This window comes from Schistocerca serialis, chromosome 8, assembly GCF_023864345.2.
Source record: "Schistocerca serialis cubense isolate TAMUIC-IGC-003099 chromosome 8, iqSchSeri2.2, whole genome shotgun sequence".
Taxonomy (NCBI): Eukaryota; Metazoa; Arthropoda; class Insecta; order Orthoptera; family Acrididae; genus Schistocerca; species Schistocerca serialis.
Window position 1 is genome coordinate 306,213,235 of NC_064645.1, and position 22,191 is coordinate 306,235,425.

The window sequence follows — 22,191 nt, forward strand, 5'->3', positions numbered from 1 at the left end:
GATCTTTTTCTGAAAGCAGTGGGCACTCATAGTGTTGTGTTCAAGACAGTCTGAAATAACGACATAACTGAGATGCTCTGTTTCTTCTTTATAGTACACAACAATTAGATGGACAGTGACTTGCTCATTAGACCGATGATAGCTCTGGAACTCATTCTGTATCAAAAATGGTTACTTCTTACACAGAAAACTGTAAATCTTGTAGGCTTCCTCTAACATGTTTCATAAGTGAACTTAGTTGTTTTGCAAAATAAATGGATGAACTGCCAGTGGTTGTGGCCATGTGTGCATGAGGAGTGCTTGCTTGTGTGAAAATGTGTGGTTTTCTTTTCTGAAGAAGCTATAATGTGTAACAGTATTTGTGTTGTGCCTTTTTGTAGCTCAATGAGTCATCTTTATTCCGAGTAACAGTCTAACCTTTTCCTAATTTTGTTGAATTCTGTTGTTGATTTTGCTTCGTTTCTAATTTACACCTGTCCACAGAAATCCTCACTCAGACAATGACACTGTCTATCAGCTTTTCTTCAAATGCCTTCTGAAGTATGACCTTGACTTCTTGATTTCCAGGACAAGAATTAAAGTCTCAAAAGTGACAATCTATTGATGGTGGATCGCAAAGAACCTTTGCAAGACAATGTTTGTATGTCTGTATTTCTCCACTTGTTATTGAGTTCAACCTTGCATTTTCAATCAAAAGTTTCAAATTTTGGTGAATGGCACATACACACACCTTGTGTGTACCACTAGGGCCTGGTAGAACACAGTTTCTGTATGCCTGCTTTAAATTACAAAAACACATCCCTGTGAAACTTTAATTTTCTGACCATTGCTGTCGTTCATTGAAATAGAATCCTTTATTCCAGGCATGGCCCTCCTGATGTCACCAGCTTCATAAAGTGACCAAATGGTGTGGACAGTTTCTACTGGCAGATTTCTCCGTGGTTTTGGATCTGGATTTTCCAAGATGCATATATTCTGCAATTGCTGTTTTGTTTGCCAAACCATGTAGTTTGCAGCATTGAACTCTTACATTACCTTCCTTACACTCTCTACATCTAACAAAATATACCAGTAAACCAAATATGACATCAGTAATTATGCTGAGGTACTTTATAACAATGTGACTATGTCCTGGGAAACAAATTCTAGTACTATGTAAAACACTGTGTGATAGGAAATAACAAAAATTATGAACTTCTAAGAATACTTGACAAGGGAGGGTTTACTGTTCTAATATTGAAACCCTTAATGCAGTATTTTTGCCTATTTTATGATAAGAACTTGGTATCCGAAAGGTAAAAGAGTTTGAGTTATTCATCGCAGTGAAATGCAATAAAATTAGAAACTACAGAAATTGAGAGTGTGTTTGCAGATAGCTTAATAATGCGTCAGAAAATGTCACGTAATTGCCGTATACAATTATGTGCGACGCAGCATAGACAGCGCGTGTTGTTTGTGTACCCTAACTTACAGACGTGATCATGCGTCATTTTGAGTTTGATGGACGAAATATGCGCGGCCTCGTTAATGTAAACATTTCATCTGTCGCAGCCTAAAAACGTCACCATTATTGGCCATTGAGAAGGTTCCGACAAGTGGAGGGGGGGAAGGGGGACGCTTACTTACGCCACGCCTGTAACTGCGCAGAATTGCGTGAAGTGGTGATGCGATAGTTGGGCAACTTTTCAATTCTCTAGTCTGGCAACATCTCGATCAGTTGAGCTACAGTTCAGTTGCTCATTCACTCATTTGGATATTGAATGTAATCTGCAATTAGAGGGTATGGTACTTTTTGACAACATACGTCTTATAAAGGAGATTGAGAAACGGCCTCCTTTATACAATATTGGGCTCAAGGAATCCACCGATCCAATTATAAAAAGGGTGTTATGGGAGGAGGTCTACGAAACATTGTTTCCTGCGTGGAATAATCTTACAACTGAACAAAAAGCAATAACAGGTAATACCATTTGAATTACGTTTAATAAAAACGCCAATTTCCAATAAAAATGCCAGATCTTTTCCAGACTAAAAAGAAAACTTCCCAACAATTAACATGGGGAACAAATTTAAAATTTATTTGGTAGCATTTACAAACATCCATTCCACAGTAAATCACATTTACATACTTAATTGAATAACCTTAATTCAAAATTAATGAGACATATTGCTCAAAACTCTGAATCTGGGAGTGCTTTGTCAAGCAGAACCGGTAGCCATTACTATTTTCATTGCCTCGATTGCATAAAGCAACAGTGGACTTTTAATGTTCTACCGAAGTATTGTTGGGCGAGAAGCTTGGGATTCCGTGTATTTCTTCCAATGCGAGTACACTGTCTAAAATGTTGACTAAGTGATGAATGCTGTTGCTCAGGAATGCCACACACAAAAACCATCGTTTCATTTCCCAAGTTTCTTTGCACTCATGCTTTTATAGTGAGGACCTTTTAGAAGTATATTGTCAGTTGTGTGGGCAGGCTTAATGCAAGGAAGATCATGCAGTTACGCAGCTTACGAGAACATAGAGTAAAAATAAGTTAAAAATAAACAGAGTTAAATCAGCAACTATTTGCAAGCAGAGTGGAGGAATAACGAAAGTTCAAACTGAAGGACTTAATTTGACCGTTATCGAGTTCTGACTTTCCATTGTGGAATAATCTTGTTACATGTGTTCTTAGAAAATGTACACTCGAGAGCCGGGCGAATAAAAAAATCCACAAAAACTGTTTTCAATGTTTCCTTCGCAATATTCCTGACGAACGAAAATATAATATGAAGCTGCTAACTACTCAGTGTTGAATATATACAAATTATACGAAAAGTGTCTCCACTTTTACCCCATTAACCAAAATGCTTGTGACTTGGACCAATAATGCAAGGTAGACGAGAAGTATGTTTAAAACCACTTCAATAAAAAAATGCTCAAATAAAACAACTCCCAATGTTCTGTACACTGTTACTGCATTTGCAGTACATAATGCTGTAAACATTTAAAAAATAAAATGTCTTGTGGCTGTGTTGGGACTTCAGACAAGGCGATGAAGCACAGTGCAAGATGCATAGATTCCCAACCCGCTGACATCACTAATGTCTCATTTAGCACAGGAGTCTTCCCAGAAAAACTAAAATATTGGATTGTCTAGCCAATTTACAAGAAGGGTGACTAGTCTAATGTTACCAATTGCCATTATCTGGATTCTCAAAAGCAATTGAAAGGGTAATGCATGAAAGTTAATAAATAATTTAAATCAATTAATTAATGGATAAAACAGTTTTGGGAAAAATAGGTATCAATCTAGAAATTTTTAAAACTGATCATAAATTCCATAGCCAAAAATTAATTGCAAAGGGAATTAAATATCTTGACCCTACCATGTACCTATATTTATAAAAGTATATTTTTTCTGAAGGCACTGTCAACTCTACAATTACAAAACAAGAAATAAACAATTTTCATAGAGAAATTTATATAAGAACCATGTATCATAAAGGTTTTCTTTATCTGCCTAAAATCCTGTTTAGTGAACTACCACAGGAAATTAAAAGAATATCAAAATTCCATATATTCGAAAAGAACTCAGAAGTGCTAATTAGAAAAAGTTTTATGGTGTCAAGAGATACTTAAATTATCAGCTTTCAAAATAGAGCAGTGTATTTCCTTTGTCATGCAGTATCCAAAGTGCTAAACTGAAAACTAAATTTGTTATAACATCAAGTTGAACGCATATATTCAGAACGACACAACACATATAAGTCACAGAGTAAGTTGACAAGCAAGACATGTGCACACGTTAACATTCGAATGAGCACTGAGTCCCAGTCTAGCGGCTGCTGCTCGGCTGGCCGCTTAGGTGGCGCTGCTGCTGCATGGCTGGCAGACAGCACCGCACGTAGAGGACGCGCGTAATTGCGCGGCGGCGCTTTGAATCATCGGCGAGTCACAACACTTTTCCCCTCTTTGAAATTGTTGCACTGGTCCTGATGGAGGTGTCCTGGAGATGGCTAACATCCATAGGCGTTGTTTGACTCGCTGTAAAGTCTCGAGGAGGAGGCTTCCCGTATGGACGGAAAAGTCCCGATGCTAACGGGTCGAGATGACAGGAGACATAGGGGTCGAATCTGCTGGGGCCCCATGCACCAATCTGCCTGTTGCGGTAAGTCCAGTTGATATAACAGGAGACATGGACGATGTGTCTGCGTCCATTGGAGGAGGAGGCGAGTAGATTGGCTCTGATAGAGGATGGTCATCTAGTTCCTGCATGGGCACGTCTCCTGGTGGCGTCCGTTCTTGTGCTGGCATCGCGATGATGGTGAGAGGGCTGCGTTGTGAGTATTGAGAGATGCCAAGATCCCGAGCATCAGGTAGAGCCAAAGGTGGTGTAGCGGCATTCGGAACAGGCATTGCCAGCACACGAGGCCGAAGCTGGTCCGAATGATGCACTGCAACACCCGTGTCCATCTGGATTTCATACAGGCATCGGCCACGGTGTTGTAAGATGCGGCCTGGGCTCCATTTTGGCCGCCTGCCATATCCCCGTACCCAGACGGGTCATCGGCGGTGAACCGGCCAAGTGAAGGCACCCGCGGCCGTGAGGTGGAAGGCCGCAGAAGATGAAGTAGCGTGCGGGGCTGTCGGCCATGTAAGAGCTCAGCCGGGCTGTGGTCACCCATGGGGGTGAAACGGTAAGACGCCAGGAACTGGAGAAGCGCCTCATCAGCAGCAGAAGAAGTCAGAAGTTTCCACATCTGAGCCTTAAATGTGCGGACCAGTCGTTCATCCTCACCGTTTGATTGTGGCTTTAACGGCGGGGCCATGACATGCATAACGCCGTGACGAGCACAAAAATCTGCAAATTCGGAAGAGGCAAATTGCGGACCATTATCAGTAACAAGAGTAGAGGGGAGGCCTTCCAAAGAAAAAATGCGGGTGAGAGTACTTGTGGTTGCCGCGGTGGTAGGTGACGTGCAACGGACAATGAAAGGAAAGTTAGAGTAGGCGTCAATTACAAGGAGCCAATAAGTACCTAATAAGGGTCCCGCAAAGTCAGCATGAATGTGCTCCCAGGGCTTCTCAGGTGAAAGCCACAGTGACAAAGATGACTTCGGGGCAGCGGCCTGTGACGCACAAGGGCTGCAGGCGGCGACCATGTGTGCAATTTCAGAGTCGATGCCAAGCCAGTACACATGACGTCGCGCCAGAGATTTTGTGCGAGACACACCCCAGTGCCCTTGGTGAAGGAGGCACAAGACCGAAGCACGCAAAGATGCAGGTACCACAACACGTGGCGAAGCATTGTCAGTGGAAAGGAGGATAACACCATCCCTAGCCATGAGGCGGTAGCGCAAAGCGTAGTAGTTCCACAACAGATCAGAAGTCGTAGCAGACGGGCGATCTGGCCAACCCTTCTGAATACAGCATAAAACCCGGGAGAGGGTAGGGTCAGAACCCATAGCAGCGGCAAGCCTGTCCCCAGTGATGGGGAACCTGTCCACAACCCGCTGCTCGGCAACATCCAGGTGGAAACACAAAAGTTCGTCCCTATCGAATGCCAGATCAGGACCCATGGGAAGGCGAGACAGAGCACCAGCATTTGCATGTTGAGCTGTTGGCCGGAAATGAAGGCCGCGGTGGTCTAGCGGTTCTAGGCGCTAAGTCCGGAACCGCGCGACTGCTACGGTCGCAGGTTCGAATCCTGCCTCGGGCATGGATGTGTGTGATGTCCTTAGGTTAGTTAGGTTTAAGTAGTTCTGAGTTCTAGGGGACTGATGACCACAGATGTTAAGTCCCATAGTGCTCAGAGCCATTTTTGAACTGGAAATGAATCTCATAATTGAAACGAGACAAGTAAAGAGCCCAACGCTGGAGGCGGTGTGCAGCCTTGTTGGGAAGTGACGTTGATGGATGAAACAAGGAAACAAGTGGTTTGTGATCCGTAACAAGATGAAATTTTGAGCTATAGAGAAAAACACCAAACTTATGAAGAGCATAAATAATGGCCAAAGCTTCTTTTTCAATTTGAGAATACTTTTGTAGGGCATCCGTGAGCATTTTGGAGGCATAAGCAATGGGTTGTTCCGAACCATCAGAAAAACGGTGCGCAAGGACTGCACCGACCCCGTATTGAGAGGCATCTGTGGCAAGAACAACAGGCCAGGTCGATAAGTAGCCAGCCACAGGGCCTGTTTCAGCATAGTCTTCAATTTCTGGAAAGCCGCATCGCATGACGCTGACCAATGAAAAGGCACGTTTTTATGCAACAGGTGATGCAATGGCTGAGCCACCGAAGCCGCAGATGGTAAAAACTTGTGATAGCATGCTATTTTCCCCAAGAAGGCCTGCAGTTCCTTAACAGATGTGGGGTGAGGAAGGGCATCGATCACAGCGACAGTTTGCTGAAGCGGACGAATACCATCCCGAGAGAGTTGAAACCCCAAGTACGTGATAGATGCCTGAAAAAATTGTGATTTCTGAAGATTACACTTAAGACCGGCAGTCTGTAAGACATGAAAAAGTGTGCGGAGATTTTGAAGATGTTCTTCAGTGGTGGAGCCAGTGACAACAATGTCATCCATGTAATTGATACACCCAGGGACAGGGAGCAATAATTGTTACAAGAATCACTGAAAGAGAGCAGGGGCGCTAGCAACCCCGAAAGGCAAGCGTTGGTATTGATAGAGGCCGAAAGGCGTGTTAAGGACCAGAAACTGCCAGGAAGCAGCGTCGAGAGGAAGTTGATGATAAGCTTCCGACAGGTCAATTTTAGAAAAATACTGGCCTCCAGCAAGTTTAGTGAACAGTTCTTCAGGTGGGGGCATAGGGTAAGTGTCGATGAGGCATTGAGCATTTACAGTGGCTTTGAAATCACCACAGAGACGAGTATCAGCATTTGGCTTAGCAATGACAACGACAGGAGAGGACCACTCACAGGAAGTGACAGGAAGCAAGACCCCTGAAGTAGTGAGACGATCCAGCTTCCGTTTTACCCGATCACAAAGGGCCACAGGAATGGGCCGAGCTGGAAAAAACTTAGGCCGAGCAGTGGGTTTGACCGTGATATGAGCTTCAAAGTCGTTTGCACAGCCTAATCCAGGAGAAAAAAGGGATGAAAATGTCGTCGACAAGGAATCCAATTGAGCATAAGGAATAGCATTAGAGACGATATTGAGAGAGTCATCTATGGAGAACCCAAAAACACGAAAGGCATCGAAACCAAAAAGATTCTCTGCGTTACTCTGGTCGACCACAAATATGGGAACAGTATGAACGACGGATTTGTAAGATACCTCAGCATTAAATTGCCCCAAGAGAGAAATCTTCTGCTTATTGTACGTCCGTAATTGCCGAGTGACAGGTGACAGGAGTGGAGAACGCAATTGAAGATACGTCTGAGAATTAATTATAGTGGCAGCAAAACCAGTATCCACCTGGATGCGAACATCTCGACCAAGGATTTGGACATTGAGGAATAACTTCCCTGTAAGGGAAGAAGTGCAATTGACAGACAACACAGAATCAGAATCAGCGTCATGTTCATGAACATCATGTATGCGGTTGGAATTGCAAACAGAAGACACATGACCTTTCTTTTTGCAATAGTGACACACAGCCCAACGTTGGGGACAATCCTCACGTGAATGTTTCGTAAAACACCGCGGACATGAAGGAAGTTGCCGGGGGTTTTGCTGCAGTTTCTTAGTGGGTTGTTTACGGTTAGGCCGAGGCTGTGCGTGGGAGCGCACTGCGGCCACGTCGGCCGGCGGGGACGCACCGCACACGTTGTCAACAGCGCACAGAGGTTATATTTCCCTGACATCACCCCATGCCTCTATTTGCGCCCCAGCGGCGCGAGAAATTTCAAAAGACTGCGCAATGGAGAGAACTTCATCTAGAGTCGGATTTTCCAACTGAAGGGCACGTTGCTGAACTTCTTTGTCGGGCACCGACCGGATAATAGCATCCCGTAGCATGGAATCGGCATAGGATTCTTTGTGAACGTCAGTAGCAAATTGACACTTTCGACTGAGGCCGTGAAGTTCAGCAGCCCAAGCGCGATAGGATTGATGCGGCTGTTTTCAACAACGATAAAAGGCAACACGAGAGGCTACCACATGTGTTTGCTTTTGAAAATAGACAGACAGAAGTGAGCACATTTCAGCAAAGGACAAAGATGCAGGATCCTTCAAAGGAGCCAATTGTGACAACAACCGATACATTTGAGGTGAAATCCAGGAAAGGAACAGAGACTTACATGGTTGTTCATCCGTGACATGAAATGCCAAGAAGTGCTGTCGAAGACGTTTTTCATAATCAGACCAGTCTTCCGCCATCTCATCGTAAGGAGGAAAAGGAGGTATAGCCAACAACGAGAAATGCCCCGCATTTGATGCCCCGACGAAATCGCAAATCGCCGCTGTTAGAAGCGTTTGCAGTTCAAGGAGACTTTGCAATAGTTGCTCGACAGTAGCCATGGAAACCTGTGGGTCAACGGTGAAAAGGAAAAATCCACTACCTCATCGCCAATTGTTATAACGTCAAGTTGAACACATATATTCAGAACAACACAACACATATAAGTCACAGAGTAAGTTGACATGCAGGACATGTGCACACGTTAACATTCGAATGAGCACTGAGTCCCAGTCTAGCAGCCGCTGCTCGGCTGGCCACTTAGGTGGCGCAGCTGCTGCATGGCTGGCAGACAGTGCCGCAGGTAGAGGACGCGCGTAATTGCGCGGCAGCGCTTTGAATCATCGGCGAGTCACAACAAAATTGTATTCATTTAATTCTCTAAGTTAGTATATTACGACATTTAGTATATTACGACTTGTTAATGTGAGTGGTTTCATATTATACATAAGAATATTTTGTTAGGGAACATATAATTGTAAATCTTTCATGTCTTGTTAGCTATAAAGATAATGTACGACAAATACTATATCATGACATTTGGAAACAAGGACGCTAAACAAATAATGAAACATTTCTTGATTTTTTTCTTATTATAAAAATTATTTGCAGGCAATGGTAACACATTAGCCTACAGAATTATATAATACAATTTCTAACAAGCAAAACCAAGAAATTACTTTGGTAGCAATTGGAATACATTTCACTTTACAGTGTCTACATAGATAACACAATCATAGGCACGTGCAAAGGACAGGTTGAGGGAAGGTCTCATCAGGTAGCACTTGCTCTCCGAAATAAGTTTTTTGTGTCACCAATAGTTTCTGTGGCATGACATGACACATTTCAAAACTAACCAATTCATTGATATAAAGAAACAGTAATTTTAAAAGCCTTACACCCCCCACCCCCGCTCTAAAAAAAATGAATTTCAGCAAATGTCCTGGGTCACAAGCTATATATAACTTATGAAACTGCAGCAGGGAGAATATAGTGTACTGAAGTTTGGGCTAATTGTGTTCCATATTGCTCCTTTAATGGGCACTTGTAACTTGGTGATTGATTACACATCTTCATTGACTTTGACATTTCCAGCAGTCTATGGGAAGTAAGGTGCCACTGGTTCATTTGGAAGCTTCTTCTGAAAAGAATGGAACATGTTGTGTGTCAGTTATAACAAATTATCTTGGTCTTTGATTCTCCTCTGTAATGGGAAATGGAAATTTGTAGGTCAGAGGTGGTCTTAGTGGGTTGATCTGTTGATACCTTCGCAGAAGTCATAAGCTTGATTAGTGCAGTTTGGTTCATTGTATCCTTATTATAGAACATTCAACTTTCATTTATCTGAGCACATTTCATGTGAGACTGACCTGGCACTAGGAACTTGTGGACTAGAATTCCTAGATTTTTGCTAATCTTTAATATTGTCATTTACATTTTGATTATGTATGTATTTGTATTATGGCCACCACAAGTGTGTGAATACAAAATACCATGTTTCACCTCAGATGATGTGTTGTACAGATGTGTAGCTCTGTGTGACGTTGTTTGATTTACTCCTTTGCTACTATCTACTGAAGGGAAAATTAAGGTTAATGAATGGAATGAAAGGTCTCTCTGCCCTATTCAGCAATAGGAAGGAACCAATACTGCTAGGTTATATTCATGAAACTTTAGTACAGAAAATAAACAATACAGCAGTAATTAACCACGGTAACTATAGTAGAGCCAGTGCAAGATGATCCCTGACAGCTAGCAACACTGTTGCCAGATTTCAGCTGCAAAGCACAAATGGCTGCAGGTAAAAACAATTGCTCGTTTTTTAGATAATCTTCTCTTCTTAATCATCAGATATCCATTTTTTGGAAAGAATATAACAATATTGGTACAGCATAAAATATGGGGTTCATAGTTGCACATCTCGTAGGCATATTTTTAAAAGATTGGGAATTCTTACAACAGCCTCACAATACATCTGCTCACAAATGAAATTTTTTTCTCAACAACATGGACCAGTTTAAAAACAACAGTGACATTCATGATTATAATACCAGAAAAAAGAAAGACTTACACTATCCTTTGCTCAACCTATCTTTGGCACGGAAGGGGGTAAAATATGCTGCTATAAATTTTTTTGACAAATTACCAGATGCAATAAGCTGTCTGACAGACAGCAGTAATAGCTTCAAAAATAAATTGAAATCATATCTCCTTGAGAACTCCTTCTATACCATAGATGAATGATCATGTCCATAATGAAGTAGATTCACTACAATCTGTAGATGTCCTACAGACTGAAATAACTTTTCTTAAAGAAATTGCCAATGTCTCTGCATAGATGACTGTGTTTTAGTGTAATAGGTGAGAAGCTACATCACCGATTGTCTCGGAGCTAAATTCACATGCAGCACAGCTGCTAATGTTAATTCTATGTAAATGAAGTGTCAAGGAAGCATTGTTGAATAAAAGACAAATTATGGTTGATATCATGAAATGGTTCAAATGGGACCTCTTGAACCAGGGTATGAAAATGATTTGAAGTTGCTGCATTGCATAATAACTACCTTTCTGCTGTTTGGTTTCATTCCCCTTCTGTTGCCACTGGAGTAGAGCAAGATGCTGGATGCCATGCATATAATCTGTATACAATGGTTTGTAGTTGCGAATTTGCCTGCTGATATTGCTTGTTCAGCTAAGATGTTCACTTTCTCATTGTATTTTATGCTTACATGACAATGTACCCATAAAAGATTAATAATTTGGCCTTTCCTATGGCAGCAGCTAATTTTCTCAACTACACCCAGAATATGTTGGTTAGCTGATTTATTCCAACTCTGAGGCTCAATGTTTTTGAAGATGCTCTGGGAATACCCTGTAGAATGAAGATATAAATTTAATGGCCCGTAAGCCATCTTGGGAGTTTGTATGTCTTCCGGACTCGAAGCTGGGGAAAAACAAAAGCTGCCGCACCTTGCCCTCTGAAACTGTCAGGAATCAACCTATGCTGACTCTAGTACAGATGTGTGTGTGAACCCTAGATATCTAATGTAATCACATGTATAAAAGATAAGTGCAACAGTGAAGATAATTTGCTTCCACTTGCACAGGGTACTGCAACTTCCACAAACATATAAAAAGAGACAAAACCCCCTACACCACTTTAGGATGATACGTCTGAATGTGCAGTGTGTCAGAAATAAACTCAGTATACTAAAGGTATTTGTAAATGAGAACTTGTCATATTTGTTATTATTAACCGAAAATGGTCTAAAATGCATTAAAGCTAGCTACTATACTCTAGATGGTTATGTACTGACAAACAGTTGTTGTAGAAAACAGCATGAGACTGGTGGTGTGAAAATCTTTGTCACTGAACAATTTCTGTGTAAGGGTCTTGCTCATATTGAGCAACCCAGCGAAGAGTGAACATTAGAAGTGGGTGGTATTGCAATCCAACTAGAAGAGATTGCTAAAAAGCAAAACATAAAGTAATAGGAATATAGACTACCATTCGCTTTACGATTTCTGTAACATAATTAGGCAGACTGGTCCCAATGACCTTTCTGTACTTGGAGACCTTATTATTGATGCCAACTCGAGCAACATATCTAATATGAAACTTTTTGACATATTAACTTCATAAAATAAATTAGAAATATGGTTTCCTTGGACACCAGGGTCCCAGCTTCTAGTTCTACCAGAACATATTATACAATAATTATCAATTAAGTATAACAACATAGACTTTAATTATTCAGACTACCTTTCACAATAAATAGAATACAGAAAATCAGCTTCTAAAAGAACAACGAAATTTTTTTATAAAGAACTGAGCTTTGAGTAACAGTAGCACCAACTCTCTTAAAATTAAACTAGCTGAGGAGAAATGGAATACAATCTACCATGTGTAAGGGCCAGATGGCAAATGGGGTGAGTTTTACATTATTCTACTGAGGCACTTTGAGTCTTTCTGCCAAATTACAGAAATGCAGAGATGGCCAACAAACACTCAGAATGGAAGCAATAACAAACTCAGACTTCCTGCCAACCATGTTAAACTTGGGCAGTATATTCCTGACCTAGATGTCCTGCACAAATCAATAAGACAGCATATTTTTAATCAAAAATGTAACATGGCTAAGAAAGCCTTTAAAGTAGAAATTTCAAACCTTAGAAAACTGGTCCATGGTAATGAAGTACCAGGGTCCACTAATGTAAGCAAAGCCTCCTGGAAACTGATCAGTAAGTAGTGAAAAATCTCTGCAACTAGGGATAACAAACCCTTATGCAATGTATAGGATGTTAATATTACAAAAGACTCAAAAGTACTATGTAACCTTTTTAATAAACGTTTCATATCACCAACGGGAAATCCAATGCACTAAACATGCACAAATCACGTTACTCAAATAATGGATTTTGAATTTGACAAGGTCAAGGAAAATGAAATAAATAATTCACACATAAAGGAACAAACACTCAGTTGGATGGGATGGTACATCAAGTGCCATAGTTAAAAAACGCATGAAAGAAATTGTTAAACCACAGGAAAGATCGCTGTGCAACAACTGTGGTTACTGTATTTCTCCACAAAGTGTAAACCTCCGAGACGAAGGAACGGAGAGCACGGGCATATCCTTAGATCTTTCCAAAGCCTTTCACTCAGTCGACTGTAGGCTTTTGTAAAGAAACTGAAGGCGTACACATCAAAGACTCATCAAAGCATTTATTGTCCACGTACTTGACAAATTGCAAGCAGTGTACTAAACTTTCATACAAATTAGCAGACCCACTTTCCTCTGTGGCTAACTTTTGAATTGTGGGACTGATGACCTCGCCATTTGGTCCCATAACCCCTCTCAGTTAATCAATCAGTCAATAGATTTCCAGACTACCAGAGGTAAAGCAATCCAGGGGGTGTTGCAGGGGTCAGCCCTTGGTCCCTTCCTCTTCTAGGTTCATGTCAGTGACATGGTACAACCCTTCAGCTCACATCTTATAAGCTACACCGGTGACACTTCCCTCTTATTTTATGAGAGAGACTTTGAGACATTACAGTCAATTGCAACTAAGGGTGTAATGGAAGTAACCACATATTTTCTATACAAAGGCCTAGACACATAACATCAGCAGATCCCAGCTACTAACATTTAAAACAACTGTCTCACAAGAGGTTGGAACAAACAATATATGTGGTATTACATCAGTAAAAACATAATATTAAATTTCTTGGTGTCCACCTGGACAAAAATGTATGTGAGAAAATCAGCAGTCACTTGTACATGATAGCCAAATGGGAAAAATAATTTGAAGCCAAACCTTATAAGTAGTATACAATGGCACAATTGATCCATTTCTTAATAATGGTATTGAACTGTGTGGTAGACTTCCATCTGAATAGCATATTAGTGTTACAGAAGAGAGCAATTAGGTTAATGCATTGCCTAAGGTCCAGAGAGTCCTGTTGTGACACGTTTATCCAGCATAAATATTTAATAGTATATTCCTTTTATTTATATAAATTTATTATATTTTTTATGAAAAATTAAACAAAGTAAATAAATGTAGTAGTACACATAATTATGATGTTATAAGTAAGGGTGACTACTTCAGACAGAACACAAAGTTAAAAATAATCAACAATTGTCATTAATTGGTAGATACAGTTCAACAAGCTGTACTTTAACTCTTGAGTGGACATGCCTACATATAAAGCGCACTAAACTCAAATAAAATTGAAACTTCCTGACAGATTAAAACTGTGTGCCAGACCGAGACTCGAACTTGGGACCTTTGCCTTTCACGGGCAAGTGCTCTGCCAAGCGCGACTCACTACCCGTCCTCACAGCTTCAGTTCTGCCAGAAAGGCAAAGGGCCCAAGTTCGAGTCTCAGTCCGGCACACAGTTTTAATATGTAAGGAAGTTTCATATCAGCGCACACTCCGCTGCAGAGGGAAAATCTCGTTCTACAAATAAAATTGTTTTGCACCGTTCCATTGTTGTTCCACAATGGTGAACCAATAACTGTTCCCTCGTTATTGCTTCAGCTAACACTGTGATTAATTGTGTCGTCATTCGCCCATGAGAGCAGCAGAAATATAAAATAAACAGTGAGGTAGGTCCAAAAAAATTTACAATCTGTGCAAGAAACTGACCAACATTACGAGCTAGGTGCACAGTCCCACAATGAAGCAGTTACCTATGAAATAATGAATAATCAAATAAGAAGTTTGTTGGGATCCGATGCAGCTCCGCTGTTAAATGCTTTGAGTGGGTTATTACTGTGGGATAATACTTGTCCTTGCAATAGAGTGATATAATGAAAGTTTTAATTATTGTTAAGTTAAACAGTGGTTTAGTGCATATTATGTGAGATTATTTTATCGATGTTTTATTAAACTAAGCTTAAACTATGATTTCGCCCTTACATGTTTACCTTGGTCACATGAAGACAACTATTCTTTAAATGTATGCTATGTGCCTGCTTGTGTTATGAAAATTGGTGTGTCCGCTGTAGAGTTAAAAACCTATGAAGCAAAGCTGTTCCACAGGAAGTTAAAAGCTTTCCTAGTAAACAATGTTTTGAGTACATTGAAGCAAGAATGTAGTGTGATGCTGAGTGGGCTTAAGTTTTCTCCTTTCAGCTTGTAGAATAGTGTTTCTCTTACACTTGTAGAGATATCAAATGGTTTGTTGCCTTTGCAATTCCTTCTTCGGGAAGTTCATTTGGAGCTAGTGTCTTCTTATATCACATGAACCTATACCACTTGGTGATACGTATGTCTTAATTATTGCCTTTGTCATTAATTTCTACTTTCCTTCTGGCTGATAAGAAACATTTTTACAATGGGCATAATCTGTCCACTAAAACAAAGGATCAGCTGGCTGCAGTTCGCCAATGGCTAAATGCGCTTTTGACTACAGTGAGCTGCCTTCAGGCTGTTGGCATGGGTTGTAGTGGTGGCAGAAAATCTGGCATGTCGCATGGGACAACTCAGGTGTCAGCAAGGCTAGTGGCGGATGGTAACATGTTTGCGTTGTTCAAGGTTGAGGGCCAGTGAATAGGGGGCCATTCTGTCAGAAGGGTACAAGCACATGTGTGTGTGTGTGTGGGATTTCAACTTCATGTTGCTGCCAGCTCTCCATCTCGAGAATAATTTGAGTGTGAGAAGTTTGCAGGAGGGCAGTAAATTCAGGAAGTTTGTAAAAAATACTACAGTCTACGGATAAAATTTTGACCGTCACGGTGTCTTTACTCTGAACGCAGACTGACTTCGCTATCTGTGAGTCGTCTGGTTGGTGTTCACCAGAGAACCTCAATCTACTGCCTAGCCTAGAAAACCCACATGTGCGCTCCACAAGTTCTCTGCTACTTGAGTAAAGGCTTCCTTTGTGTAGTGCACACCTGATCTACCACAGCGAGGCTTACAATTCCCCACCTGATAACACAGGTCCAGAAATCTGCATCCAAGGCCTTCAGAGAATCGTCATCATTGGTTTGAATATTGCAAATTTTTTCAGCAAATTCTTCTTTTGACGTACTAAATTTCAGAAGTTATGAGGCAATTAAATTCATCTTGAGATCATATTAACTGGCACCTTACCATTTCCAATTTCTAACAAATGGTGCAAGAAATGAACGGTATGGTAAACGACACAGTTCGGTTCCAACACAGTGTCACATTAAATAATTAAGTCAAAATGAAAATAAATCTAAATCTATGAAAATTCAATTTAGCAAAGCACTTGGATATTTCAGACCAGTTGGTGAAGAGCTTCTGGAGAAACACATATTTACATTTTTATTTATATCTAGATGATATACCACACATGCTTTCTTTGTCTGACATGACCTTGTACTTTCATTTTGAGAGTAAGTAATTTGCCTTTGAGTCATAAGTGATTACTTACCCATGTGCTAGTTAGTACTCATAGTTCTAGAAAATCCCACAGCAACATGTGAGAGAAGTGATGTGTTTGACAAATTCCATGAGTGCTGCAGGGAGTTGCTTCAGTATAAATGAAATACTGTGGTTCTATTTGGTGACACAGCAGTTTATTCTTTTACTGTTTCATTTCAGGGCGAGATGTTCAACAGCACTGGAAAAACATACGCATGTGTTTCACACGAGAATTAAAGGCACAGCGTAGCTTAAAGTTGGGGCAAATTTCACATAAACAAAGGAAGTACATGTATTTTGACAATTTACTGTTTCTCCTGCCATCAACAAAGCCACGGAATACCTATAGAGAGACCACTCCAAGCAAAGAGAAGGAAACACTTTCCAGCGATGAACTTACAACTAATACTATCTTCATCCAGAAATATGAAGCAGAATCGGAGAGGCTAGAGGACCCTCTGCTCATCTCACCTACAGCTAGTGAAGAACCAAAGAGGCCAGAGGAATCTCTGTTTCAGTCACTTACAGTTCATGAAGAATCAAACCAGACCAGACCAGAAAAATCTCTTCCTGAGCCACTTACAGTTAGAGATAAGACAGCAGCTGAATGTGATGCAGACACACATTTTGTGTTATCTCTTGTACCATTTCTGCAGTCACTAAATGCGGAAAATAAACTCATTGCACAAATTGAAATTTGCAAGTATTTAAAAAAATTCAAGAAAGGCAACGACGGCCCTTACCAAGCAGTGAAAGTTTGTCCACAGTCAACTTGAATTAGTTAAATGTGTCTGCAAAGGAAAGATCAACTGACAAATGATGGCAAGAGTGTTTCAGGAAATTGTGAAAGATTCAGGAACTGCATGCATCAGCCCAGTGTTTGTAATCCATAAGATGTATTTGCAGTCTTTGACAACCAAAGGAAGATGTCAGCAATACTAATAAATGATTGATGAGTGTTTCCTCATATTCATCATTGTAGATTTATACAATCCTCACATGTTAAATCAGCAAGAAATTCATTCTTGCATCATACTCCTACATCATCTTTTGACTTCATTTCTTTGCACACAACACAAAAATAATCAACTTAATGTACAGGGAAAAAAGTAACATTGCACCGGACACCATGTTTCAGTTGGTCATAAACAAGAGTAACAAAGGTATTGCCATGGCTCACAGGTAATAGAAAGAACTGTCTTAGCACTGAATAAATGCAATGGAATTTTATACTATGATGTGAGATAATACTATATTCCTTGAAAAACTTCTTGTTCAAAATTTCATGAAATAGATCCACCTCCATAGCAGAACAATCATCTTGTCTGACAAGACAACATTCCCAGGTGTAAATAAATAATCTTGATGAAACTTGACAGGTCTGTAGAGGGTTAAAAATAATGCAATACATATTTTTTGTTCCTGCCTAATTTCACTTTCAAGAGGTAAAACACACCCAGAAGTTAATGTGTCATACTAGGTTTGACTATCTTTGAAAGCATGAAGTACAGAAAGTGTGTGTCATATAGAGGTTAAAATGTAATTAAACTATCTGGCTTGTAACTATCCACCCTCTGTACTATATGTCCTACTTAATTAATATCATAATAATACTTCACCACAATGAAATTAGTATTAATTTATTGTACAAACAGCACTTTTCCAAACCTTTAAGAAGCAGGTGCTGGCTACAATGCTGTGTGGGACTTTAAAATGTTTTATGTATCTTTCGTGCTTCTATCACATCTGGAGTCACAGTTATATGGTGCAAATTGTGTAGTTAGTACTGAATAAATTACCAGAACTGTTCTTTAACAAATGATACTTGGAAGCCCTCTTCCAATTTGTAGTGATTATACATCAGAAACTACGTGCCGTAAAGTGATTTCTTTCTGGGGTAGCAGCCAAAACTATTGCTTTGGAGCTAGAGTAGGAATAAGTACTGTTGGATAATAGAAGAAAAATTGTGCAGAAATTGAAAAGTGGTGCCCTTCTCAAGGCAGTGGGTGTGGAATTAAAGCAAGGACGGCGATGTTGAAAGATACACTCAAAGAAGTTGAGGAAGCTTCATTTTTGTGGCGTGAACATTTAAAAGGAAGTGGTTACTGGGCTGATATTTGCTAGAAAAGTCATTGCAATTTCAGGAGCAAATAGAACATGATTCAGAATTTACTGACAGTGATGGACAACTGTATCAGTGGGCCGGGGAGGATTCAGTATTAACCAGATTACTGTTAGTGAAGAGGCTTTATCCACTGACAAAATTGTTGTGCCATTATTTAAAGACTACTTTTCAAAGTTAATTGACAAGGAGGGAACTTATAGTGAACAATTGTACAGTTGCTGTGAGAGTGGTTTGTATTAAAAGATGCTCCCTACAAAAACGCTTGCTTCAAATACAGGTGTTGCAGCATCTGGTTACAACAAAAGTAAGAAATGGGTTACAATATTGGCTTGCAGTAATGCAACTGGCAACCAAAAACTTAGGCTTACATTAATAGGGAAATCATGGAAACCTAGAGCTTTCAGAAACATATAGAATCAGGAATCACTGCCCCTATATTCTTATCAAAAGAAAGCATGGATGAATTTAGAAATCTTTAAAACCTGGTTTCAAAATGAATTTGTACAGCTGTAGAGAGATATGTGAAAGACAAAATTTACCGAGAAGAGCCTTCTCATCTTGCCAGTGACAACTCACAAATGGAGATATCAGAGCATTATTTTTACCATCAAACATGGATGCTCTTTGTCAGCTGATGGACAATTGCATCCTCGAAACATTTAAAAAGTATTATTGCCACCATCTTATCAGTTCGTGAACATTAGCAATTGATAATAATGGATACTGTGTAAGCATTCTGAAGAAGATTGACTTGCTACATGTTGTAAGGTGGTTGCCCAAATTTGGGAAGAGATTCTGAACATGTCACTTGTAAGGCCTTGGGAAATTGTTTTAGACTATGAAGGTGGACATCTTCATTTTGAATCGACATGTGGAGCCAAAATAAAAGACGGAATGGTGGTACTCTTTTGTTGCTCAGAAATGTACTGGACTGTGAGGATGAGGAGCACATCAGAGAATGGATGGCAAATAATGAAGTGGATGAACTAACCTGCAACAATGTGATGGAAATGCTTATGCAGGGGGAAGTAGTACAAGGAGAGGGGTCAAACTTAGATAATAGGAGAAATCTCGTACCACATTCGAAAGGGTTCAAGATGAATAAAGTAGCGCTGCAGTACATTAGTGATATTATCGGTTTGCATAAGTGGAGGGATGTTGCAGCATGGAAGAAGGCTCAAAATGGGAAACAATCATCTTTCAAAGACTTTTTTAAAACCTCGAACTTATGTTTCATCTTTTTTGGTAGACTGGACATTTCAAATGTGCATAATCATACATTCATACTTGAGAATGCAGATGGTTCTATGTTCCCTGTAATAATTTTTGAAGGTTGCAGTATGTACATATCAAACAATTGTAACTACCATGGTTACGTAAGAAGTCAGAATACGTTAATAAAATTGGATTTTGGTTGTAATTAAGGATGTTTGGAATGGTACAGCTGGGGTCAGAAGAGAGAATTTATAGAACTCCTGTCTGTCCACCTTCTTTGTTATCCAACCTGACCTTCCACCACATATTCTGCACATTCGAGAGTCTACTATAATCAATTTCTGTAATAATTTGAAATTTTGCAAACTACTCCACAACCATTAATTATGTTTGGAAAACTTGTGTTGCAACATAAATTAAAGAAGCTTTCATACAACGCCTACCCATTTGTAGTATAGCTGCATTCCAAAATGCCATTTTTCAAAAATAAGTTGTACACAATATGCAGTCAGAGTATTTACAAAATACTTAATTAAAATATCTAAACATTCATTATTATACTAATTTTTGTTATACTTATTTTTGTTTTATGTGTTAAATCATTGTTTTACTTTTTAAATTGATTGTATGTGGTGGTTTTTTTTACATATTTGTATTTTATTAATATAAAATAATGAGTAACCCACCATTACTTTACAAAATAATTACAATTATGATAATTTGTAAAGTAATGTGTAAAACATAACTTTTTTTACACCATGCATATAAAATAAAATTTCTTTACATAATGTACACATTGGGCAACACAATACAGTAGAAACCTGCTAATCCAGTACCTTCAGGATCTTCGCAGCACTGGACTACCGAAAATGCCGGATTATGAGCATCGTCAAAAATAGCAGTGTGATACATGGCAGACAATGGACAATGGGCAGCAAGCATTTGATTGTTTATCATACATTGTATGCTTTTGTTAAAGTGGTGGAAAATGTTTAATACTGTATAAAACAACATTTTAGAGAACAAATGTAAAACTTCATTGCATCATCCTGTAATGTAATTTTAAGATTTTATATTAAGCTCAGGACAGTACAGTATTATATTGTAGTACAGTACTTTTTATGGTTTATACTACAGTACATACAATATTTTTATAATTTATTCACTTGCAATAAGATCTAATGTCCTATTCCTTTTTTGTGATTGATTATCTACTATTCAGTGGTGGATTTTCAAAAAATTAACAATAAAGATTTTTTTCTGAACTGCTTTGGTGTGGAATAAAGCCTGACACTCTTGGGAAGTCTTGGCAAAAATTCTGGCCATTATTCCAATCAAAAATGATGCTGTTCTTAAACTGCTAGATGTTGCTAAAAATGAAATAAGAAATTTGGCACGAGATGAAGTTTTGGACTGGACAGACATTGACAGTAGTCAAAGTAATGTCAGACAAACATATAGCAGAAAATGTGACAGGGGCACAATGAGAACACGGCAACCACCAGATATCGAATCTGATGAAGGAGAAGGGGCTGATGCAACAAACTTAACACCTCCATCTACAAGGAATGATATTGATACATTTATAAGATTTTCTGAAAGCAGCAAATCATACAACATTGCAGACCTTATAAATTTGAGTGTGACATACTGTCAGATGCCACATTATCAGGCTTTTACTGTAAAAACAAGTTTTAGTATGATTATCAAATTGTGGTGGGTGATGCTCTAAATATCCTGATTTGCATCAGACATCTTTCAGCACATTGAAAACCATTGGTAAAAAGAATTGATTTTGTACTTGTGACTGCAGTCTCTCAGATGGAGATTGATGTCACCATCATACAGCAGAACCGAATCTCGAAATCCCAATATCGAAAGCCTTATACGTCCAACAGCTGTACCCGTTATGTCAAGTCTTTTGGGATCACAAGATGAAAAAGTTCATTGTCCTCAGGTGTGATACTTAAAAACGATTCTTTCACACTGAACACCCCCAAGAATCTAACATTAATACAGATTTTTCTCCCATACTGGGAAAGAAAACTTTTATTAGATACCTTTTGATGTGGTCAGATATTAGTTTACTGTATTTCAATGCTGTTGTAAGAACATTTTGGGCATCAAAGATATTTTTAGTTCTAATTCATTAGCTTCTTTAAAAAAATTATGAAAAGAATACTAAGCAATTTGCCATTGGAAGGTACTGAATTCTGTATCTTTGTGGCATATCTCCATAGGCACTCTTGAACAGCATCATGCAAACAGTCAAACAGCGTATGTATCATCAGCAAATGGCACCATGCTGAGACGATACATTCTTGTACCTACTACTCATTGTGCTATCCGTTAAGAACAGTTGCTGCGACACGTTCTTCACGACGTGATGAAGGTGATTTCAGGACTTGTTTTGTACATTAATACATGTTTATAAAAGGACTGCATAATGTGGTAACACACTTTTTACCATCTCCAGTGACACCCTGAGTGGTATCATTTCTCACTAGCCACAACTGTGGTTTCCCACCTACCAACTCATGGGG

At 39.5% G+C, this 22,191-nt stretch overlaps 1 protein-coding gene across 1 annotated transcript; it reads left to right on the forward strand.

Annotated features, from left to right (window-relative positions):
- Nucleotides 1-1,782: 1,782 nt before the first annotated feature.
- LOC126416988 (uncharacterized) lies at nucleotides 1,783-17,084 on the forward strand. Its single transcript, XM_050084873.1, has 2 exons — nucleotides 1,783-1,960; nucleotides 16,489-17,084. The coding sequence occupies exons 1-2, from the start codon at nucleotides 1,783-1,785 to the stop codon at nucleotides 17,082-17,084; spliced, it is 774 nt and encodes a 257-aa protein (XP_049940830.1).
- The last annotated feature ends 5,107 nt before the right edge of the window (nucleotides 17,085-22,191 follow it).

Excerpts from the sequence above, each read along its gene's own strand:
- LOC126416988 (XM_050084873.1), top strand. The coding sequence starts at position 1,783 with ATGGTACTTTTTGACAACATACGTCTTATAAAGGAGATTGAGAAACGG. Across the intron at positions 1,961-16,488 it reads TGAACAAAAAGCAATAACAG|GGCGAGATGTTCAACAGCAC; the intron begins GTAATACCATTT and ends GTTTCATTTCAG.